Source organism: Carettochelys insculpta, chromosome 4 (assembly GCF_033958435.1).
Source record: "Carettochelys insculpta isolate YL-2023 chromosome 4, ASM3395843v1, whole genome shotgun sequence".
NCBI classification, from domain to species: domain Eukaryota; kingdom Metazoa; phylum Chordata; order Testudines; family Carettochelyidae; genus Carettochelys; species Carettochelys insculpta.
The window spans coordinates 129,782,325-129,806,587 of record NC_134140.1 but is presented as its reverse complement, the minus strand read 5'-3'; the positions used below and the strand labels follow the sequence as shown (position 1 = coordinate 129,806,587).

At 43.6% G+C, this 24,263-nt stretch overlaps 1 protein-coding gene and 1 pseudogene across 4 annotated transcripts in view; both read left to right on the top strand.

Annotated features, from left to right (window-relative positions):
- Positions 1-24,263, top strand: part of ANKRD17 (ankyrin repeat domain 17) — a 159,931-nt gene that overhangs the window by 80,773 nt on the left and 54,895 nt on the right. For all 4 annotated transcript variants that reach the window (XM_074993801.1, XM_074993800.1, XM_074993803.1 and 1 more), the window contains 9 exons: positions 6,713-6,946; positions 12,167-12,261; positions 17,066-17,303; positions 18,303-18,494; positions 19,409-19,518; positions 20,411-20,498; positions 21,885-22,012; positions 22,788-22,931; positions 23,810-23,912. In XM_074993801.1, coding sequence (XP_074849902.1) covers positions 6,713-6,946; positions 12,167-12,261; positions 17,066-17,303; positions 18,303-18,494; positions 19,409-19,518; positions 20,411-20,498; positions 21,885-22,012; positions 22,788-22,931; positions 23,810-23,912 — 1,332 coding nt within the window. The remainder of the gene's footprint in view (positions 1-6,712; positions 6,947-12,166; positions 12,262-17,065; positions 17,304-18,302; positions 18,495-19,408; positions 19,519-20,410; positions 20,499-21,884; positions 22,013-22,787; positions 22,932-23,809; positions 23,913-24,263) is intronic.
- On the top strand, positions 15,396-15,528 carry LOC142012961 (U1 spliceosomal RNA; annotated as a pseudogene).

The following is a 24,263-nucleotide window of genomic DNA, read 5'->3' as shown; positions in this document are numbered from 1 at the left end:
AAATAGCAAGTTATTGACCACAGTGCATATTTTTTTTAAACTATGTAATGTGTTACAGTTGTTGAGAAATATGCTTAGTCAGGAATCAGTGTGAATAATTTTCTGCCTGCTGGTCTGGATTCACTTTCTTTGATGACCAGTAGCGATGGAAACTAGTGATCCAAGAAATGGAGTGGTACTGTGGGAATGAGAGCAAAAAAGATGTAAAGGAGAGAACAGATTAAGTAATGAAAATAAATAAAATCTGAATCAAGAGAGAGGAAGTGAAAGGGGCAGAGACAGGATGTGCATAAAGGAAAAACAGAATGTTGTGCTCTCTCTGAATTATGACCAGAGTATTGTCCACAGCTGTAAATCACTAGAGATTCCCTTCTAAGCAAATTTAGTCTTAAGTTTAACAGATATATTGGAGCATAAGCTTTCATGAGTGGGTCGGTGGGTCTTTGCTGACAAAAGCTTATGCTCCAATATATCTGTTAGCCTTGTCTAGGACTTCTCGTTATTTTTGCGGATACAGACTAACATGGCTACCCCTCTGAATTTTAAGTTTAAAAGTATTACAGAGAAAATAGTACAACAATGAAAGAAAAAATGCACGTTGGCTAAAAGTTTTTACCAGAGGTAATACCCAGTTCAAGGTATGGTAGGCTTTAGGCCTTCAGAAGCAAGACCTGGGTTTTCCATATGATTACAAGTATCAGAGGGGTAGCCGTGTTAGTCTGGATCTGTAACAGCAACGAAGGGTCCTGTGGCACCTTATAGACTAACAGAAAAGTTTTGAGCATGAGCTTTCGTGAGCAAAGATTCACTTAATCAGATGCTGGTCATGGAAATCTGCAGGGCCAGCTATAAATAAGGTATAAATAAATATTTATAGCTGGCCCTGCAGATTTCCATGACCAGCATCTGATGAAGTGAGTCTGTGCTCACGAAAGCTCATGCTCAAAACTTTTCTGTTAGTCTGTAAGGTGCCATAGGACCTTTTGTTGCTGTTAGATATGATTACAGGTTCTTTTGTCCTAGATCCAGAACAGAAACCGGGAAATCAATCACAGGAGACCAAGATCAAAATTCTTGACTGGCCATCAGGAGATAATGACTTTGTCAGAGTGTACCTTTAAAATGCTGGGTTTATTCCTACCAAGTTTTAGGAGTTTGCATTAACTAATCTCTTCCTAGGGATTCCTCAGGAGATCCATTTACACTTTTCCTAAAAGTCGATACTTCTCTGGCACATTCTCAATATCTCTCATCCCTTCACCACAAGAAATGTTTTGTACAATCTCAGCCAACAATAATACATTAACTTAATACAGTAATGTCTTTCACGGATATTTCAAGGAAGTTGTCATATCTGTCTCACCTTGAAATTTCATGTGGGTTGTAAGTGGCAGACATTTTGATAATTTTTATGGGCTTGGGACCCACACCATGAGTTGTGACTTCTTTAAAGCATTGCAGGAGTTATGGGTGAAATCGTGGCTCTGTTGCAGCATTCCTTTTGACTTAAATAGGGAAAGATTCACCCTATTCTAGACTGTGCAGCAGCAGTTATGTGTGAGTTGATTGACTTTGGCTATATTATGAATAAAAATTAGATTACAAGGTATTTGTTGTGTTACGCAGGTAATGAAATCAAAGTTACATCTGGAGACATACCTTTGTCGTACATTTAACGCTTTGTGTTTTTAATGTTTGGAGAGGCTTCGAAGTCACTTGCAATTTTCTAATTCCATGAGCAATAAACCTAAAATATGGGCATAGTCTTTGTGTATATTGATCCATTTGTCATTGTATAATCTTTTTTTCCTAAAGGCATGTAGATGATACGTGTTTGAAAACCTAAATCACTGAATAGTTTCAAAACTGAAACTTCCTGGGCATCTGAAGATATAGAAGCACAAATCTTCTATGAAGACAGTGACTACAGTATAGTATTTTGAGGATAATTTGGGTAGTTTGTTGTAGTCTGTTTTCTTGCTTTGTTGCAACTTGTTTGCTTGTTTTTCAAACAGTTGTCAGAAAATAGAATAGTAGTATCATTCCCATTTTGAAAAAATGGGCCAGGTGTGGGGTGGAATGTTCATTGAAACATACATTTAATCCAGTTCTGGATTCTAAAAATTAATTCTTTGGCACTAAGTTTTGAAATTATCTTATCCAAGGCAGCAGTTTATTCCACTCAATTGGCCCAGCATCTACTTTCTGCCCTGAAACTGAAAATCGCACGTTCTTTACACCTCCCCTTAAATTTATCAGTGTGGAGGTGAATAATGCCAGAAGTTGCAGATTCATGTGGAATAAAACAGATGTGGGCTACGTCTACACGTGAACGCTAAATCGAAATAGCTTATTTCGATGTAGCGACATTGAAATAAGCTATTTCGATGAATAACGTCTACACGTCCTCCAGGGCTGGTGCTGTCGACGTTCAACATCGACGTTGGGCAGCACCACATCGAAATAGGCGCTGCGAGGGAACATCTACATGCCAAAGTAGCACGCATCGAAATAAGGGTGCCAGGAACAGCTGCAGACAGGGTCACAGGGTGGACTAGCGCTTCCAGGGCAACAGCCAGCTGCTCCCTTAAAGGGCCCCTCCCAGACACACACAGCCTGCACAGCACGCGGTCTGCAGAGCCATAGGCACGCACACCTCGAGCGACGCAGTCATAGATCCCCAGCAGCAGCCAGAGGTCCACACTGCCGCCCTTGTAGGAGCAGTGCTCGCCCTGGTCCATGCCATGCAGGAGGCAGCTGATCACATCCTTGCCACAGAGGAGGAGCTGCCCGCAGGGGAAGAGGACGCAACCCCCAACCCTGCAGCGTCCCGCCCCCCGGCCTCATACGCTGCCGGCTGTGGAGCTACCCCACCAGCACCGTCTGGTGGGAGCGGCTGGTGCTCGGAGAGTGGGACGACAACCGCTGGCTCCAGAACTTTCGGATGAGCCGGCAGACATTTCTGGAGCTATGCCAGTGGCTCACCCCCGCACTGAGGCACCAGGACACCTTCATGCGGCGTGCCCTCAGTGTGGAGAAGCGGGTTGGCATCGCTGTCTGGAAGCTGGCCACTCCAGACAGCTACTAATCTGTGGGCCAGCAGTTTGGCGTCGGCAAGGCCACCGTCGGGGCTGTCCTCATGGAGGTAAGAGGACCCACGGGGGGAGGGGGAGGCAGCCCTGGCAGGGGACTGGAGCCCTGGCAGGGGAGGGCCAGACACACCCTGCACACCCCTCATTGGTGCTCTCCCATGTGCTTCCCCTGCAGGTCGTCCGTGCCATCAACGCCCTGCTCCTCCACAGGCTCGTGAGGCTTGGGGACCTGGATGCCGCCATCGCGGGCTTTGCCACCCTGGGCTTCCGCAATTACTTCGGTGCTCTGGATGGGACCCACATCCCCATCCGCGCCCCGGAGCACAGTGGAGAACGCTACCTAAACAGGAAGGGCTACCACTCAGTGGTCCTCCAGGCCTTGGTGGACAGCCGGGGCCGTTTCCTGGACATTTATGTGGGCTGGCCTGGCAGCATCCACAACGTCCGGGTATTCCGGAACTCGGACCTGTGCTGCCGGCTGGAGGCGGGCACCTACATCCCCCAGTGGGAGATCCCTGTGGGGGACACCACCATGCCCCTCTGCGTCATCGTAGATGCGGCATACCCCCTCTGGCCCTGGCTCATGCACCTGTACACGGCCCACCTGTCAGCCAGCCAGGAGCGCTTCAACATGCGCCTGAACCACACGCGCCAGGTGGTGGAGTGCACATTTGGTCGCCTCAAAGGGCATTGGAGGTGTCTCCTCACCTGCCTGGATGCGGGCCCCACCAACATCCCCCAGATTGTGGGCGCGTGCAGCGCACTCCACAACCTGGTGGAGAGCGAGGGGGAGGCCTTCTTTCAGGGCTGGGCTGTGGAGGCTGGCAGGGCCGATGTGCAGCCACCCGCTGCCCCCAGTCGGCAGGTGGACCCCGAAGGGACCCGGGTCTGGGAGGCCCTGCGGGCCCATTTCGATGAGGCCGCGGGGTGAATCCTGGCAGATCCCCCACTGCACCCCCCCTATCCTCCACAACACTCCCTGCCCCTATGCCCACACCACAGAACACCCAAGAGCACACCCCCCCACCACTTTTCTTGTAAATAAAAGCAGACGTTTGTTCGTCAAACCAGATATATGTTGAACTCTCATTATTATTATCTTAACTAACTATTTACAGGCCAAATAAATATTACACACACACACACACATATATATGTGTGTGTGTGTATATATATATATATATATATATATATATAAGTCAGATAAGATGAAAGAAAAAAGGGGAAGACAAGGAAGGGGAGAACTATGTACATGGGGGGCCAGGTATCAGCATAACAGGGGTCTAATAGAAACTATTTACAAAATAAGATAAAACTGAAGGGGATATATACAAAGGGGGGGGGGGGGGGCCATGTCCTGGGCCCCACACCCCCTAATGTCCAGTGCTGGGGGTGGGCGGCTGCGACCCATGCCTCAGCCTCAGCCCTGGCCGGGGCTGGCTGGGGGCCGGGCAGACCAGGAGATAAGGCCGGCGGGTGTCAGCTGACCCCAGGTCCCCCTCGGCGGAAGGGCCCTCGGTGGCGGGTGGCGGTGCAACGGCGGGTGGAGCAGGCAGAGCGGCGGCCGGCATGGCATGTGGGGCCAGGTAGTCTGCGATACGCTCGAATGTCCGCATAAAGGCCCCCCATGCCTCCTGGCGCCAGGCCAGCGCCCGTTCCTGAATTTGAAGGCGCCGCTCCTCCACCCGCAGGCGCTGCTCGGCGACCTCCAGCTGCCAACGGTGGCTCTCCAGCAGCTGGGGGTCCGTCGCCATCCAGGAGTGGGCCTGGCTCCGCCGTCGTCCCTGCCGTGGGGCTGGTCGGTGGTCTGCCGAGGGGCTGGCCTGCCGAGGGGCTGGCCTGGAATGATGGCCCCAGTGGGCTCTCCGGGACCACTGACAGCTCGCCAGTGCGCTCCGGTCCTTCCGATGGTTCAGCTGCGGAACACGGGGGTGGGGGGGGGAAGAAGAGTGGAGACAGCCGTTAGTGTGGGCCCCGAGCCGTGGCCCTTGTCCCCCCACCCCCTGCTGCAGGTTCCCCATCCCCGTGAGATGCTGCTGATGATGATGATGGGTGTCCCACCCCCTCCCCCTGGGGGACCCTAGGTTCCGCTCCCCCCATCCCCAGGGATGGGGCATGGCACTGTCCTGCTGGGGGGGCAGGGCTGATTCCCTCCTGTGAGGGACATGCCACTGTTGTCCTTGGGGCCATGGTCATCTGGGCATGTGGAGGGCACTGGTCATATCTATTACCCCCACCCCTCAACCCCGGGGGTGTGCACCGGGGGGGTACATACCTGATGGTCTGCTCCCACGGTCGGGGGACACCCGGTGGGCGGACGCCCTGTTGGAGCTCCGGGATGGGATGTGGATCCAGAGCCCTGCATCGCTGGAGGAGGACTCCCCTCCTCCTCCTTCTCTGGTGCCCTAGGGGTGGGCTCCTGCGGGGGCCCCCGGGGTGCAGGGCTTGCCTCCGGGGCGGACTCCGCCTCCGGGGCCTGCTGGGGCTCATCGGCTGAGGTATCAAGAGTGGCCAGAGGGGAGGAGGTGTGCCTGGGGCCCAGGATGTCCCTGAGCTCCCTGTAAAAGGGCTAAGTGATGGGGGCGGCCCCAGATTGGCCGGCCGCATCCTGGGCCCGGGCGTAACCCTGCCGCAGCTCCTTCACTTTACTGCGGACACGATCCGGAGTGCGGGCAGGGTGACCCCGGGCGGCCAGGCCTTTGGCCAGCCAAGCGAATGCATCCGCGTTCCGCCTCTTGCTCCCCATTACCTGGAGCACCTCCTCCTCGCTCCAGAGCCCCAGCAGGTCCTGAAGCTCGGCCTCCGTCCAGGAGGGGCCCTGCTGCCGCTTCCCAGCCTGGCTGCTGGTCTGGGAGCCCTGGCTCCCCTTGGGGAGGGGGTGCCCTGGGGGCGCTTAGGGGGCTGAGGGGCGGCCATCACAGCGCTGGGGGGTTCTGGTGGCTGCAGAGGAGCGTGCAGGCTGTCCGCGTGGCTGGGCTGCCACCTGCACGCGCTCTTAGCTTCCTGCACGGGAAGGCAGGGAGCGGGGACCTTTAAGGGGCCGCTGCACGCAGCGACCATCGAGCTCAGGGGCTGGAGAGAGCGTATCTCAACCCCTCAGCTGATGGCCACCATGGCGGACCCCGCTATTTCGATGTTGCGGGACGCGCAACGACTACGCGTTCCCTACGTCGACGTTGAACGTCGAAGTAGGGCGCTATTCCCATCTCCTGATGGGGATAGCGACATCTACGTCTCGCCGCCTTACGTCGATGTCAACTTTGAAATAGCGCCCGCCATGTGTAGCCGTGACGGGCACTATTTCGAAGTTGGCGCCGCTACTTCGAAGTAGCCGGCACGTGTAGACGCAGCCCTGATTTCATTTCCCCCATATCGGGTCGTTAGATACATTTATAGTTCAAAGTTTGTCTGTTACTATTGATATACTTATGAAGAAATTTAATTGTGTTGTTTCTTGAGTCAGAACCTGAAAATTGTATAACTTTCTAAATGCCACTGTTAATATTCAAGTATTAGAATGAGTCTGGGAGTAGGCAGGATTTAGAAACAATTTCCATTGCCAAATCAGAAGCTACTGGAATAACTTGTTTTGTTTTTTGTTTTTTCTCTTTTGATTCTAGGCAATACAGCGCTTACGTATGCCTGTGCTGGAGGCTATGTAGATGTTGTGAAGGTACTGTTGGAATCAGGTGCTAGCATTGAGGACCATAATGAAAACGGTCATACTCCACTTATGGAAGCAGGAAGTGCGGGACATGTGGAAGTAGCCAGAGTGCTATTAGAAAATGGAGCAGGAATCAATACACATTCCAATGAGTTTAAGGAGAGTGCACTTACATTGGCTTGTTACAAAGGTGAAGTACCAGAATTAAAATCTGTACTTTCATTGTAGAAGTTTTCCTTTTAAAAAAAAAAAAAAGAGAACCCACTTTACTAGACAATATTCAACACAAAATTCTTAATTACAAGGTTACAGATAGGTATAGCTTTTGTAGTACATCAAAGACCAGAGTTTGATCCTTTTGACCACAAATTTAGTACCTTCCATTAAAATCAGTAGGGCCACTTAGTGTAAAATGCTGCTAATGTCAGAGTATCAATCTGGTCCTAAATTTACATTTGCTACTTACATGAGGTTTAAATTTTATTACCTCAGTAGAAAAAAAAAAGCTTCTGAAAATTAACTGTTTGTTGAGCAAACGATGAAGAACATTTCTACAAGTACTTGTTTAAGCCCTTATTTGAAGAAAATTGTGTTGGGGAACAAAATATTTTGTAGTAGTTTAGTATAATTACTCTGGACAAAATCCACTGTTATAATTCACTGAACCCCATATTAGTACCTTTATATGTAGTGATTTTAATCTGTAAATCTCAAAATATTTTGTAAAGGTCAGTATTATCCTTATTTTACAGATGGGGAAACTAGGGCACAGAGGGCTGATGATTTTTCTAAGGTCATTCTAGAGGCCAGTTGCACAGTCAGGAAGAGAACGCAGATCTTTTGAGTTCCATTCCAGTGCTTTGTCCACTGGGGAACACTGCCCCCTTTTTAGGAAACTGCCTGTCTTAGACCACTCAAGTATATGGAATGCAAGTCTTGTCTGTTTCTGTTAGAAGGTCACATCTGTTAAATGAACTAAGACTAGGTCTACGCTATGAAATAAAGTTGACTTTGTAACACTGGGTTTTATAAAGTTGAAGTTGAGTGCCCACAGTTGCCCACAAAGTCAATTTAGCGCGCCCCCAAGAAATCGCTAAAGTTTGACTGTTGCAGCAGTTCGTTGTAGGAACATGTCTCATAGTTCCCTGAGCCCCATGGCATTCTGGGCTTTCTTGCTGATGCATTGTAGGGAAAAAAATGCTCTGCAAGTGGTTGTGGGTGTGTGGTGTCATCTTCCCAAAATGCATTGCCCTCTTTCCCTCCCATTGAAAACAGATGACCATTTTTCTGAAGCCTCTTTCCCCAGTGAGAGAAATTGTTTGAGTTGTCGACCTTATAGCCCCCTCACCAAGCCATTCGTTAGTGTTCACTGCTGGGACTATGCTTCATTCTGTCCCTTTTTAAGAACAGTGACTTAAAAATGTAACCTGACTGTGCCATGTCAATAAGTTGCTCAACTACTTTCCCCCGCCAGTGAAAACACAGCAGATAGGTGTGCTTCAGAAGTGGAAGCCCAGGATGCCCAAGTGGAACAAACAAGCTTCATGTGACTAGGCAAAGAGCTGTGGAAGAACCCAGCAGGCTGTATCATGTCAACAGCTTGCTCAACTAGTTCCCCCCGCCCCCCCGCCCGCCCCAGTGAAAGGACACTAAACAGTGGAATAAATTGGCTCCTTGTGAGTAGGAAGAGACTTACTGTTCACAAGGACAGAAGGAAAAGTAGGGAATCCCAAAGGGGGCATCTCTGTGTAGTGGCTAGCATTACTGTAGTGTTAGTGTTAACAGTGACTTTAAAAAAATAACCTGACTGAACCATTTCAACAAATTGCTCAACTGGTTTTCACCTGATGAAAGAACACCTAACAAGTGGGCTTTATAAGCTGAAACACCCTTCACAAATGTGCTCTGGGAGCACCCAGCTGACTGTACCATGTCAACAGGTCACTCAACTAATCTTCCCCATGTGGAAAGTACACCGAACAGGTGTGCATCAGAAGGTGGAGTACCCAAATGAGCTGTGGGAGCATCCAGCTGACTAGACCATGTACCCATGATACCCCGGTGTAAATCAGGCTTCATGCAACTTGGAAAAAACTTCATATTATTCTCAAGCAAAGCAGGAAAGAAGTAAAATTAGTAAAACCCAGGGGGAAAGAAAACCAAACAGGTGGTGGGCTTCAGAAGGGGAGCACACAGCTGACTGTGCCTTGTCACCAGGTTGCTCAGCTACTTTCCCCCAGTGAAAACACGCTAAACAGGCCACAGCTGGGACTGTGGCTTCCCTGAGCCACATGCTTTGGGAAAGTAGACTACTAGAGCATGTTCTTTCTGAGGGGACAGCCCCTGAAAATATGAATTGCCAAGTACCAGCCCCCTGGCAAATGTTGTGTCTGAGGGGCTAGCCCCAAAAATATTTGCCACTGGAGGGCAGCTCCCCCCAGTACATGTTACCTCTCAGGGGCTAGCCCCCAAAATATTTGCTGATGGCATGGGGGGACCAGCCCCTTGACGCTTGGTGAGCCTAGAAAATGTGAGCTGCAGAAGCCTTCACCCTGTGCAGAGCAGGACATGCAGCTGTCTGGATACATGGTCTGCACTGCACAGTGGGCACATGGGGGCTGGATGGCATCTGGGGAGGGAAGTTAAAGCTAGCCACATGGTCTGGTGGGGGTTAGACTGCTGACTGCATGGTGCCTGGAGCTTGGGGGCTGCCCTGTAGAAATGTGAAGCACAGAAGTTTCTCATCATCTCCTGCTACATCCTGTGCAGGGAAGAATCCTTCACCCTGCCCTGGGCGGGACTTACTGCTGTCTGCTATGTCACTGTCTAGACCCCACAGCCAAGTTGTCACATGGTGTGGTGGAGCAGGGGCCAGTTCAGCAGTTGTAAGGAGGTCCTGCTCTTTATGCCGGGGTTCCCTTTCATGGCTACATGCGATCACCACGCTGATCAGAAAGAAAATGAATTCAAATTGCTGGGCTTTGTTTCCTACTTCCAGCACAACTGGAGAGTAGCGGAGGTGAAAGCGGCCAGAAGGGACACGTTCTGGGCATTGAGAGATACCTCCAGAGGCCAATAAAATGAATTTAAAGTAATTCTGTTTCCACACTAACATTAATTTGACCTTTTAAATTTGAATTTGGTGTTATGTTGACTCAGACGGTTGAGGTGAGAAAGTTGACCTTAGTGCCCCTTAAGTGAAGTGAAGACTGTCACATTTTAAAATTCAGCTATGGGGGGGGGGCGGATAGCTTAGGGGTGAGCATTGGCCTGCTAAACCTAGGGTTGTGATTTCAATCCTTGATGGGGCCATTAGGGACCTAGAGAAAAGGGTCAAAAAAGGGATGGTATTTGGTCCTGCCAAGAGGGCAGGCAACTGGATTCAGTGACCTCCCAAGGTCCCTTCCAGCTCTGAGATGTGTAACCTATTTGGGGGAGGGATAGCTCAGTGGGTTGAGCATTGGCCTGCTAAATCCAGGAGTGTGAGTTCAATCTTTGAGGAGGCCATTTGGGGCAAATAGATGTCAGGGATGGTGCTTGGTCCTGCCAAGAGGGCAGGGACTGGACTAGATGACCTTCTAAGTTCCCTTCCAGTTCTAGGAGATGTGTATCTCCAGTAACTTGTAATTTGTGCCTTCAAAGCAACTTTATGTTCTAGTGTAGACAAAGCCTAATTTGTGTCTCCCATGCTCACTTAAGCAAGGTTTTCCTGAAGTAGTTGTGGTAGGTCTGTGCTCTCCATTAAATTTGATGTGTAGTCTGCGTACTTGTGTGGCTATATCAGCATAATATTTGAGTGCTGACTCATTTGGCTGGTTTTTGTTAATTTTGTTCTTGGTTACATTTTTTTTTCTTATTGGTCCTGTTGTTCTGTTGCCCTAAATAATGGGATGTAGTGTTTGATGGTGTTTAGAAAAGGATGAAAAGCAATGGAATCTTCTGAAATTGAGTTATAACGGGGCTATATTGAATCCTGATCTTTGAGCTTTGGAAGCAGAGTTAAAAAGCAAACAGCGCAAGTTTGTACTCACACAGCTCCTCATCCTTTTGGATAGGGAAGAACCTGGAGATGACAGTGTTCAAAGTACTCCTTCATTCTTTTATTCCTTTCTTGGAGGTTCTCAAGTCGTTTTGGCTTTCTAATTTGCTTCCATATCTCACGTGTGAAGCTTAAAAACCTGAATGTAATCCTGTTATTGGTATTTTTTAATTGCAGACTTGGCTGGCAGGATTTTCTCTCCCCTGACTCCCACCCCCACATCCTCTCCTAAAAGATTTAAAATGGATTGTATCATAGGTACAGGCCCATCTGCATCTTTGACCCTTTTTTGGTCTCTGACTCAGCTTTCTTTAGGTGTTAAGCTTCTTGTTTCACCTCTACTGGGGTGGAATCACTCATTCTCCTGCTCTTATACAAGGGCAGAGGCTGCTGCCTGTTGGATAATTATAATTTCTTATCAGGTAGACTAGGCTTAGCACGTACAATCTTCCCTTTGGGACAACTGGTTCATATGTTATACAGACAGCTTTTTTAAAACAAAGCACTGTTTAACAGTAGGAGCACAAAAACATGACAGGATTTTGAAAACTTGTATAGGGCTGTCACCTATGGATTATCATCCCCAGGAATTTTAGGAAGGCTCAGCTATTTCAACCCTCCCTCTCACTCCTTCCACCCTGCATCCCCTTAGGGCCTATGTGTGTCAGCCTGTTACTTTCCTACAGGTCCAAACAGCCCTGTCCCTCCTTCTGGAGGATGTTAATTGCAAGTGTCCCTTTGAACTGTAGGCTGCCAGCCTTGGCAAAACAGCAGTGTATTTTGGCTGGAGCTGAAAAATAGCCATCTACTCAGATAATCTCAGATGTTTCCCATAATTTCTTGATTTATTTACCAGGAGGCTAGTCACATAGAGGTATTGTGTTGTCGCTTTTTATTTTGGTTTTATAAAACTTGTTCTTCAATGAAATTCACCTATACATACAATTAATTAATCCTGTACACTTATACAATACATTCTTAAAATAAACTTACTGATAAAGTTAGCTTTAACCCTTTTAGTTTGTGGTATTCTTTCCAGATTGTATCTGAAGTCCTGTAAAAGCAATATTAAATATGAGCTATTAATTTAATATTCTTGTAGCATATAACATGTTATATGAGCACTTGTATAATATTTTAATGATTAATGTGGGCTGTGATGTTTACGGTAAAAGCCTGATTTTTATACTTGCAAAAAAAAAGTGTGGGGGGGGGCATGAAGTGGTGCTCTTCACAGTAATTTTTGTTTGATATTGTAACTGTATATGTTAAAACCTTTCTTCTGTGTTTATCTATGGGTACATGCACCAGAAGAATGTGACTTGTTGAACAGGTTTTGAGGTTTTTATTAATTATATATTTTCAATTTAGGCCATTTAGAAATGGTGAGGTTTCTTCTGGAGGCAGGTGCAGACCAGGAGCATAAAACAGATGAAATGCACACTGCTTTAATGGAGGCTTGTATGGTAAGAAACAAATATGTTGCTGTAGCATGGGAGCATATTTAGCATTTCTTCAGGTGCTGAGGATGATCCACAACATAACATTTCGCTTGTCTATTTGGGGTGCACCATCTAATCAAAATTCTGTATGTTCATTCATTGTGCCTCATTATCTCCCTCATACTCAGAGGGTGAAAGAATATGGTTTAAGACAATACTTTTTTAAAGCTGAAGGATCTAAATGATGCCTAATTTATGCTTCACAGTAGTCCAGATGTTATACTGGGAGTCACTGTTGTCTGCTGTGCTAGCACCTTCTTGGGCATGCTTCAGTAAAAGATTTTAGAAGGTGGTTATTTCTGAGACCTGCACAAAGTCTTGAAAAAAGCAGGTAGTATTTGACTACTTATTCGCAGGCTGTAGTCACTCTGGCTTGAAAGAAGAGCTTTGAACTTAAAGGTATCCTACAGATCTTCTCACAAGCCCTAAACCAGGGGTCCCCAAACTACAGTCCCCACTGGACCCTTCATATCTGCCCCGCAGAGCTCCCACCTGTGGAGGCTAGCGCTCAGTTCCTTGTGTTCTTATCCCCCTCCCCTGCTGCCTGAGGTCTGAGCTTGCCATGCAACTGTCCCAGTGCTCCTCTGCAAGTGCGCCAAGTGCTCAGGGCCGCACAGTGAGGAGATGGGATGTGGTGGGTATTGGATATGAGTGGCCAGTGGAGTGTACCAGAGAGTAGTGCAGGTGGTTGGATTAGGGGGTAGAAGAGTCCCAGGGAGGTAAAGGGGAGGGGGCGGTTGGATGAAAGGGGGGTGTCTCAGGCCAGAAAGTTTCACCACCCTTACCCTAAGCTCTATTAATAGTGACTGCTCTCAGTGGTCACAATAAAATGTGCATTTGACATACATTTTTAACGTACGTATATGCTGAAAGCTTGTCTTCTGATTACTGAAAGTATTCAGCATATGCTACTACAGATCAGAGAAGCTTACTGTGGAGGGGATTGGGGGGAAGGACGACAAAACTTGCCATGTGTAGACTTCCCATTTTTCATGCTTTCCTTTTTCAGCTTCTTTACAAAAAATGTTGTTCTAGATCACGTGACTCTGTAGCCATTTTACAATAACCTGCCTTGACTCTGGTAGTGGAGAGATCTCATAGGTGGTTACAGCTTTTCCAAGTTAGATTAGAATTAAAATTAGATGTGGGTGATCATCCATTTCATGCTGTATTTTATTTTAATCAACTTTTTTGTCAACTACAATCATGTATCATATCACAGACAGGACTGATCTGAGTGTTGGGTCTATAGTTTATTGTGAACTGAATGAGTCATAAAACAAACAAGTAGTCCTGTAGCACTTTAAAGACTAGCAGTATAATTTATTAGGTGATGAGGTTTCATGGGACAGACCCACTTCTTCAGATATGGAAAATTCTGTTAAATGAAAACTGAGATGAAGAGAATTTAACGGGGAAAAAAAAAGAAAAAAAACTGACAAATCAACTACATAGGACAGAATGGGCAGAGGGGAGAGGGAAGAAACTTGCTGCAAGTGTCTATTAAGTTAATTGGGCAGCCTGGGATCACTGCGAATATCAAAGGTGGGGAAACTGTCCTTGTAAGCATAAGGTAGTTGATATCTTTGTCATCATTAATTGCTCATGCGTCTCCATTTGAAAGAGAATTATCTTTCCCTCAAGCTTCCTCTTTGTTCATGTTAGAGTTGGTAGATTTGAGTCTCTTGAATGACACTGTAGGGAATGTTTATTTATATTACCGTGTAAGATATTGATGGATTTATTTGAATTCTTCCATTTTTTATTAAATTTGGAGTAGCTATCCATACAAATCCGTGCCTTTTTCAGAATCTTTCCTGCTAGTTAACCTGTTGCTGCAAGAAGGATTGTGTGTGTAATCTTCCACCTTCCAGCTGCACTTCACCCATCCCAAGTCTAACGATCTGTAAACTGTGGGGAATTTAACGCAGCAAAATGAAGGGCATAGGCAAATGTGTAGTTATTTCAGTGTTGTATCAAGGTTTCCTATCAAATAGTAAGGTGGAAGCAATTGCTTGTAGCTGGTTTCCCACCCTTTCTTCTTAAAGCTGTTTCCTTGTCCATTCTGCTGATGTTGCTTTCCTGTTTTGAATTTGTCCACTGGCTCTTCCTCTGTAACATCTAAGTCAAGCTTCTTATCTTCTGAAAAACTGTATAAGTAAGCTTTATATAGCCATCCCAGCTGATGAAGTCTGGTCTCTCTTAACATTACATCTCCCAAACAATTAGCTTCCTCTGTTGTGTTGAATGGTTTTTAGTTTCTGACATAAGCATCTCCATGCCTTTTCTAGACTATCATTCTGCCAAGGGAATGTTTCTGAATTCATTCTGGATGGCCTTACTCCTTTCTAATCTTTTGTCCCTCTCAATTCTACTATGAATGTATTTTAAATACCTTCCCTTTTTTACAGAGTGCACGTGTTTCCCATTTGTGCCTACTCTCTGTTCATCTTTATATTGTGAAATCCTCTGGGAGGAACTGATCTTATCTATTGGAAAGCAGCTCTTGTGTAAAGTAGGGTTGGCGGGTTCTTGTAAACAATATATGTGTGTTTGTAAGAAATCCTTTCATACTACAAATCTCTGTCTGAAGATGATTATAAAATGATACTGATGATCAGTACTTTTTTTGAAGGAAAAAATAATAAAGGAGCCTGTACTAAGCTGGCTCCCTACCCCTGCTCCCCCCCCCCTCCTCATTCTCAGCCTATTGGATGGCTGGGGCTGCTGAGGTAATTATGAGGTAATTAAGCATAATTTTCCAGAATGACTTTCAGTAACTAAGGCAGCTAATATACATCAAGACTCCAGGCTGTAAATTTATGGAGTCATTCACATATGCTTTTTTTTTTTTTTAAATTAGCATCCCATTTCCAGCAATGTCATGCCTTCATCTGAAAAATATGGGCATGTGTTGTTAGATCAAATGCTTGGAGGATTTGTGTTGGTTGTTTGCTTCTGTCATCTTACCTTTTTTGGAACTGAATTCCCAGGGGACTAAAAAAGCCACAGAAGGAGGCAAGCAGCTTCTCAAACACATTTTGTTGTTTTCTTCTGGGACTAAATATCCTCTGTAATTGAGAATAAGTATCCCTGTCACACTTTACCTTGCAGGGGAGATACCATAATCACGAAGGTGGTTTTCGCAGGGTGAGGCTCATCCATTACATTACGGGTGTGCTGACCCCTGCAATTTCCCCAAATGTGGGAAACTCATCTGCATAATTTGACCCAAATGGTTTGCTCTTGTGGAAGAAAAAAAATTTCAGGGACTATATTTTGATAGTTGCTATTTTGCGAGACAAAATAGCAAATAGTAACTTAAGCGCTGGTGAAGGGGAGAAAACTGATATTGTGCACTGGTTTTCTGCCTATTATCTACCGGCTTATTCAAAAAAAAAAAAAAAAAAACGAAACCTGGTTAAAATTTCAGGTCTGGTCTTACATGGAAGACTGGGTGGACTTCTAGTGAAATAACATCACAAAAGCTAAGGGAATGCAACTTGAGGGATAGAGAGGAAAAGTGCTTTTTAATCAGCTTGTTTTATTATTTAGTGTGAATGAACATCTGACATTTTGGAGACAGGGAATTTTTAAAAGATACAAAATAAGTTGAGAGGTTAGTAACACATATCTAGAGACCTCAACAAATATTTCAGCAGAATCTTGGAGGACCATACATTGATCACTATATATCTTCATTTTTTTTAAAAATTAACAATAAAATACATGTTCATATCTTCTTCATACCACATAGTTTTAAAAAAAAATGCCAGAGTTCAACTTTATCCACTTGCAAGACGACTAAGAGTGTTTTAGAGTAGCTTATGATCGGGAAAAAAAAAATCTTACTCCATGTTCAGCAGGTTATGTTATAGTAATATTATGGTGAAATTTGTGGTGGTATGCTTTTTTTTTTTTTCTTCCATGAAGGTGTTCGGATAATACGATGAATATTTTGACAAGAAAAGACAAAAAAATCTTTAGGGAGGGATCAGAATTATGTTAGAATCTTCCTAACTTCTTTGTTTGTCTGTTTAATTTTTTGATAATTTGTAATATTCTAGTAAATTCTGGTATGAAATAAGTCAGTTAATGAATCTTCACTGCAGCATTCTCTGTTATATTGCTAGTAAAAATTGGGTGAAAACGTTTAATTAGTGAAGTTTGTATAAATGTTCACATGTTATTTTAATCATGAATAGGCTATATTAAGTTCATTAAAATTTGATTTGTGCTTTCTGTGTGCGTGTGTGTGTGTGTGTGTGCGCACACGCATGCATATTATAGCAATAGCTCTAAATTTGAGGCTTTGTTTATGTGTGGAAATACTTTGGGTTTGGTCTTATTCCTGATGAAATGAATGGGATTCTTAACTCTCTGGATCCATTTTAACTATTTGGATTTTCAAAAATGTCTAAGATTGTTAGAAGATCATTGAAATTCTGTGATCTTTGTGTATCTAGTTCCCTTATCTATAGCTGTTTGGCCAGTTGCGTGTGGCTAGCTGGCCACACATGTTGGCCATATGTTCAAAATAATGTGGCTAATTCAGTATAGCAGTAGCCATTAGAGAACTGCTATCTCAGGACTGGTTAGACACCATGGTCTTAGACTCTTATTTAAATTCCAGTCATAAAATTGCATTGGATCTGAATGGAATATTCATAAATTGAAGTAGGATCTTTAAACCAGTTTGCATTTGTCAGAGCAAAAGTGTGTTCACTGTATTGGTGCTTGGTTCATCTTATCTCTTTTGCATTCTTAGGATGGCCATGTGGAAGTTGCTAGGTTACTTCTGGACAGTGGTGCTCAAGTGAACATGCCTGCTGACTCTTTTGAGTCTCCATTAACACTGGCCGCCTGTGGTGGACATGTAGAGCTGGCAGCATTGTTAATTGAACGTGGGGCTAACTTGGAGGAGGTAAATGATGAAGGATATACACCACTAATGGAAGCAGCCAGAGAAGGTCATGAAGAGATGGTGGCATTATTGTTAGGTCAAGGTAACTACAACAGTGTGTGTGTTTGGTAGACTTTAAAATATCATATGGGCATCTAGGTATATGAATGTCAGTGGATAAATTAAAAAAAATTAATTTGATCACTAATATTTGTCAGGTTTTTTTCCTGTTCAAATGGTCTGTCTCCCAGATGCAACATCCTGACCTTTTTAACAAAATAATCCACATAGGCCGTGTCTACGCTAGCCTCAAACTTCGAAATGGCCACGCAAATGGCCATTTCGAAGCTTACTAATGAAGCGCCGAAATGCATATTCAGCGCTTCATTAGCATGCGGGCGGCCGTGGCGCTTCGAAATTGATGCGGCTTGCCTCCTCACGGCTCGTCCTGACGGGGCTCCTTTTCGAAAGGACCCCACCAACTTCGAAGTCCCCTTATTCCCATGTGCTCATGGGAATAAGGGGACTTCGAAGTAGGTGGGGTCCTTTCAAAAAGGAGCCCCGTTGGGACGAGCCGCGCGGCTCTGAGCCACGTCAATTTCGAAGCGCCGCGGCCGCCCGCATGCTAATGAAGCGCTGAATATGCATTTCGGCGCTTCATTAGTAAGCTTTGAAATGGCCATTTGCGTGGCCATTTCGAAGTTTGGGGCTAGTGTAGACGTAGCCATAAAGTCAGATCGGTCAGTGAGAAGTAAATGAGCAACTGGTAATTTGAAAATGCATTTTACAGAATAGCGTTACATACTAATGAGCCAGTGCATGTAATTTAAGTTCAGGTTGGTCTCTGCATAGAGCCACTTGGAGAATGTGCTTCTGGAATCTTACAGAGAAAAGAGTGCTCACTGAGATCACGTGAGCAATCTCTGACTATTCAAAGACAAAGTTGTGATAGATATGCATTTCAAGTTACTTCAGGACTTTTCTTTGAAAGGAGAAGTCAAGTCAGCTTTACATTCTATGTGTTTTTTATCAAGAAATTGACTTTTTAATATTTGTTTTAGTCACTGATTTGATTTTTTTGTGGTGTTTCTTGTTTTGGAAGGAGCAAACATCAATGCTCAAACAGAAGAGACTCAGGAAACTGCCCTAACTTTAGCTTGCTGTGGAGGTTTTTTGGAGGTTGCTGATTTTCTTATTAAGGCAGGAGCTGATATTGAGCTTGGATGTTCCACACCTCTAATGGAAGCTGCTCAAGAGGGTCATTTGGAGCTAGTAAAATATTTACTGGCTGCAGGTATGGAGTCTTTGTTTGTTTGTTTGTTCTACTTTGCTGGGTCCTACAAGTTAGTTTATTTGAAAAATATATCTGTGCTTGTACCATCATTAGCAGTATTATGAAATTAGACTCTGTAGATCGGCATGGAGAAACTTTGGATCATCATTCATTTTAATCTGGCCTTTGGGTTCCCTCTGGAGGGTGGGGTCATGGGCTTGCCCTGCTTTGCACAGCTTCCAAGAGCAGCACCATGTTTTCCCTCCAAGCCCTATGCACCCAGTGCGTCCATCCCAACCTCCTCAGATGGCCTGATCCCCCTCCTTCCCTCACTCCCAGTCCCAGAGCACCATCATCCACAGCACCACACCCAGAGTTCACACCCACGCATGCCAATCCCTGCCCAAGCCCTGATCTCCCTCCTGCCCATGTGAATTCCTCATTTCCAGCCTGGAGCCCCCTCCTAAGCCCCAAACTCCTTATCCCAGCCCTGCCTTACAGTCTGCACCTCCCGTTTGGAGCCCTCATTCCATCCCACATCCCCTCCCCAATTTCTTGAGCATTCATATTCCATCATACAATTTCTGTACCCTGATGTGGCCCGACAGGCCAAAAAGTTGCCCACCCCTGCTGTAGGTACTCTGTAGTGATTTATGTAACTGTTCAAGATTTTGTTTATATTTTGGGTATAAGTTTATCACTACAGAGCAATAAGTAGCTCACATTACAGTTCTGCGGGGACTTCTCTTCAGTGACTCATTTGAGAGTATGGCTGATGAAATCTTTGAAGGAATATTTTTGTCAACTTTTTATTGAAAGACAAAGAACAGCTTTCAGAGCTTTACAGTCTGTCCTGCTAAGGAACCTATAGAAGCTTGGATATTTTTAGGCTATTGTTTTAAAACTTTTACATGTTTGTTAAAACTACTTTTCAGGAGCTAATGTGCATGCAACGACAGCAACAGGTGACACAGCACTGACATATGCATGTGAAAATGGACATACTGATGTAGCAGATGTCTTACTTCAGGCAGGTGCAGATTTGGTAAGGAATTAACTTTTAGATGATGATTATAAATCATATATAAAAATTAAAATGAGCACAGGATGTTAAAAATCAATGTAATTTGCTAAAAAGCTGGTTTTTAAATTGCCCTTTATTTTACTTTATACTATCTATGTGCAATTTTATGTAGCTTGTAAGCTATGGGATAATGTGTGATTTCTTCCCAGCTTGATGTAAAATGGTGGTTTAATTGTCGAAAAGAAGTTCTCAGACTGCGTAAGTCTGATGAACTTTGTCTGGCTTCTGGAGCTGTTCCAAATGCTGCAATGTCATTTATATGAAGCATTTCAATTAATGCAGAAAATGATCCATTCCACATTCTGGTTAATACCAGAAAACAACTGGTCCTGTTATGCTATAAGTGAAAAAAGGATTTTTTTCCCCCAACCAATGGCAGCTATTTAAGATGTCAGTTCTATTCATGCTTTAACTGCTATGTATTGATAAACTATCTTTAGCTCAGGTAATGAACTAAAGATGATTGAGGTAAAAGGAGACAGTGAGCATGTTCAGCATATGTTGAGAATGCCTGTAGAGTATTCCAATAGTGCCACAAAAGGTTTACTCATTTTCTTTAAAAAGTCCTTTAAAACATAAACATGGGCTTTACAGTTTCAATGTTTGAATGCTGCACACTTACACTATTTATCAAAGCTCTTTACATCAGTGGGTTCTATTATTCCTCATCTACAGATATCGAGATGACAATGTCAGTTTGTGAATGTTATTGGATTATTATAAATGACTGTATTTTGATGTTTGAACATAAAAAAAAAAATTCATTGGAAAAAGGCAGGCTGGATTTAAATCCCTGTAGAAACTTGCCCCTTTACAATCTTGGTTTGTAAGCCTATTCTCATAATTTGTCTAGGAACATGAATCAGAAGGTGGAAGAACGCCTTTAATGAAAGCTGCAAGAGCAGGTCATGTTTGCACTGTTCAGTTCTTGATTAGCAAAGGTGAGTTCATTAAGTTCTCTTTTCTACTTTTAAAAGAATTATGACTTGAAGACAGCTGTGTATGTTTTGTATATTTAGATTTCCAATCATTAATTATAAGTGTTAGTATTAGAATAACATTTGTGCTTAATTTTATATGTAATGTATTTAGAGTTCTGGATGCCTTTTGTCTTAATTGTGTCCCTTCTTCAACACAGGCAGTGCATGGAAAAACTTAATTGCAGTGATGTACTGATTTTGAGCTGCTGCTCATATGTTTGATCTTTTTAAAAATTAAATGGAAGATATTATTATGTTCTTCTGATTGTTTATACAATTGACATATTGTACATAAAATTGATGATGTTTATCAGATCATGGAAAGATAGAACTTTATCATCACATTATAGACTTGCTTGTAATTACATTAGTTATTTTAATCACTCTGCCTTGAGTTAAAATATTTTCATCATTTAAAGTATGTAGCATAAGACTTCCAAATTTGGTAATCTGAAGTGAAATATCTAATATTTAAAGAGTGCTGGACATCTTCAGTTCCCATTCAGCTAAGTGGGAGCTGTGGTATGATTTTAAAACTCCAAAAATTGGGTTCCTCCTTTAGGTCCAAGTATTTTATTAGTATTGAAGATAGTGGAAGCTAATGGGTGCTCAACACTTTTTAAAATCAGGTGCCTGGATATTGATTTTGGAATCTTAATTTAAGCAACTGTATATTTGAATATTCTTGCTTCTTAATAACCCAATTTAATCTCCCAAGAGCAATAGTTGAGGTGATTTCCTCTCCTTGTGTGTAATCTTACTTGCCTGCTGTTTCCAGCTTGCCCAGTTATCACCCATTCACAATTGTGAATGGGAGAAAGCACAGCTGGAATGAGTCACTGCTTTCCAGTGACCTAGGAAGGCTTCTACAATATGAAAGTCATAAAGTTGAGGCATTGATAACAAAGTTGATGACAGGTCTTTAGTAACCACGTCACATACATATCAGATTATGCCCATGCGGGTAATATAGGCTTTCACATTCTTGACTGGAAATGTTAATATTTATGCTATCTTTCCTGTTTCGTGTGGTAAAAGTAAAGTTTTTGTACTTATTATGTAGCTGAGCAGACTTCTTTGTTAACAGTGACAAGTTTATACTGTCAAATTTGCTGAATACTATGCTATGTAACAGTATGTCCTTACGTTTGTGGCCATCAAATGCTTTTGAAGTTGATTTATACATTTAATTATTTTAAAGCTTCTGTTTTATATTAAATTAATATGTGAAATAAAGTATTGATTCTAGAACAGGAGTTGGGTGAAAGACAAGTTTTACATTTCATCTCTTTATGAAGTTATTTCTCCCCCTCCCCATCCTCCTTTCTTTCCCCTCCTGCACTGAAGGAGCAAACGTGAATAGGACCACAGCCAACAATGATCATACAGTATTATCTCTGGCCTGTGCTGGAGGTCATTTAGCAGTTGTGGAATTATTGCTGGCTCATGGGGCTGATCCTACACACAGATTGAAAGTAAGTATTGAAGCTGATATATTTTTCCTTGTCTCTGAACTAATCTTGTTACTATTTGAAACAAGTGAAGAGAATGACCCTACAAACTGATACGTAAGTAATGAAATTGTATAGCAACTACGCTCAAAATTACAAATGCCGATAGTGTTAAGTAAACGCCTTATCATCCAAGAGAACCCTTGGCACTAAGGGCTTGTCTACATGACTGCCTAAATTGAGGTGAGATACTTCACTTGTGGACGGGGGTGAAAACACCTACACCCTTGAGTAATGTCTCCTTTGGACATACATCTGCCTCTTGCTGGAGTTCAGTAATTATATCAATGGGAGATGCAGCATGTCTTCACCAGACGTACTGGGTTGGCATCACTGAATAATGTTGCAGCTCCAAAGTAGTACAGTAGTGAAGTGAACACTGCTTGTATAGCACTGTTTGAGGGAGACCAAGTGTATTATCCACAGGAAGTCATGAATTCTTATATCAAGAAATAAGACTAAATAAACACCAAATGCAAACTATAACCAATGTTCATTCTGATTTTAGAAAAAAATATTACTATGTAATTCTCATAATTTCAGGATGTTAATTGGTGCTGTTTTAAGATACTTCTGTTAAAAATTGAGTTCTTTAAAAAGCTATGAAAAATGCACGCAGTTAAGTGAGTCTGTCAGCATGCCTTTTCAATATATTATGTAGAAATGTCTCTCTAAATTAATGAAATAACTTTTCTCATACCCTATTATACTTCATAAATTGAGTGCGTTTTCTCTCTAGGATGGTTCAACAATGTTAATAGAGGCAGCTAAAGGTGGTCATACTAGTGTGGTTTGCTACCTGCTGGATTACCCAAATAACTTGCTTTCTGCTCCTGCACCTGATGTCACTCAACTCACCCCACCATCCCATGATTTAAACCGGGTAAGATGCAAGCTCCAATACAGGGCATGATTTCATTTTTCTGTGTTCATTCTTAGTTTGTGGAAAGTTCAGTGCTGAAGTACTAAATACATAAGGTATGAAAAATGTCTGGAAACATGGGTTTAGCACATCTTGTAGGTTACTAGGATGAGCTTCTTTGAACAGGTGCCACAATTTGAAGTGCAAACTGAAAATCATTTGTAATATTACTGGGAAATCTCTGCCTTTTTTCCTTCTCAATTTGTTAGTTTTACTTGGTGGTTCGGCAGGAGAAATGAGGAAGCAAATCTTTAACCTTCATTTGAAGCCAGCTGTGGCTAAAATCTGCTTTGCAGATTTGTGTTACCATGTTCATGATGTTGAAATAGTTAGAATGTTTGTTTATACAAGGCCATGTCTGTACTCCCCTTTATGTCAGCACAACTTATGTTGTGCAGGGATGTAAAAAACACACCCCGCAGTGAGAGGCACCAACAGCGGCAGCGCTTGGAACTTCATGTGGCTCCTGAGCCGTAGGTTGCCGACCCCTGGTTTAGGTGGTTTTATTATGTTGACGGGAGAGCTGTATTCTGTTGACCGAGTGGCTCTGAGTGATCTTACAGTGGCACAGCTATATCATTACTGGTCAGCCTCTCTGTTAGTTAGTATGGACAGGGCCTAAGAATGTGAAGTGCTTTGGACACCACAATAATAGTCTGGAACTGTTAACAACTATTGACACTGAACTCAACATGTGAAAAGGTATGAAATGGTATTTTATAATGTTATGCATGCCACTTCTATAACTGTGGCAATTTGTTAATATTTATTAAAGTATGACATCGGATTAAGTGTCTAGGAAGAGAAGAAATGTAAATACTCTGTGTCTGATGTTTTAGGCTCCCCGTGTGCCAGTGCAGGCACTGCCCATGGTCGTTCCACCCCAGGAGCCTGACAAACCCCCTGCCAATGTCGCCACAACCCTTCCCATCAGAAATAAAGGTCAGTTGTAGCTTTGCAGCTTACTTCAAAAAATCCTTTCTACGTGGAAGATATAGGGTTGCTTTCAAACTTTTTCAGTTTACAATTTCCATAGACCTTTTTTTTTGTGAAATCAGTCGAGAATTAATTTAATTTTTGTAAGGACTATTTTCACCCACACTGTAGGCTCAATACCCATCTAACTTTTTAAGCTGGAATTTTTCAAGGTCTGCCTCTCTAAAGTTATTACGGAATATGTGGCTTTGCTCGATTCACATGGTATGTTAGTTGTCAACCAATATCTAATAACTAAAACTTGTAAAGAATTGTCACTGATCACAGTTATCAGAAGTATTGTACTATGTTTGGAAT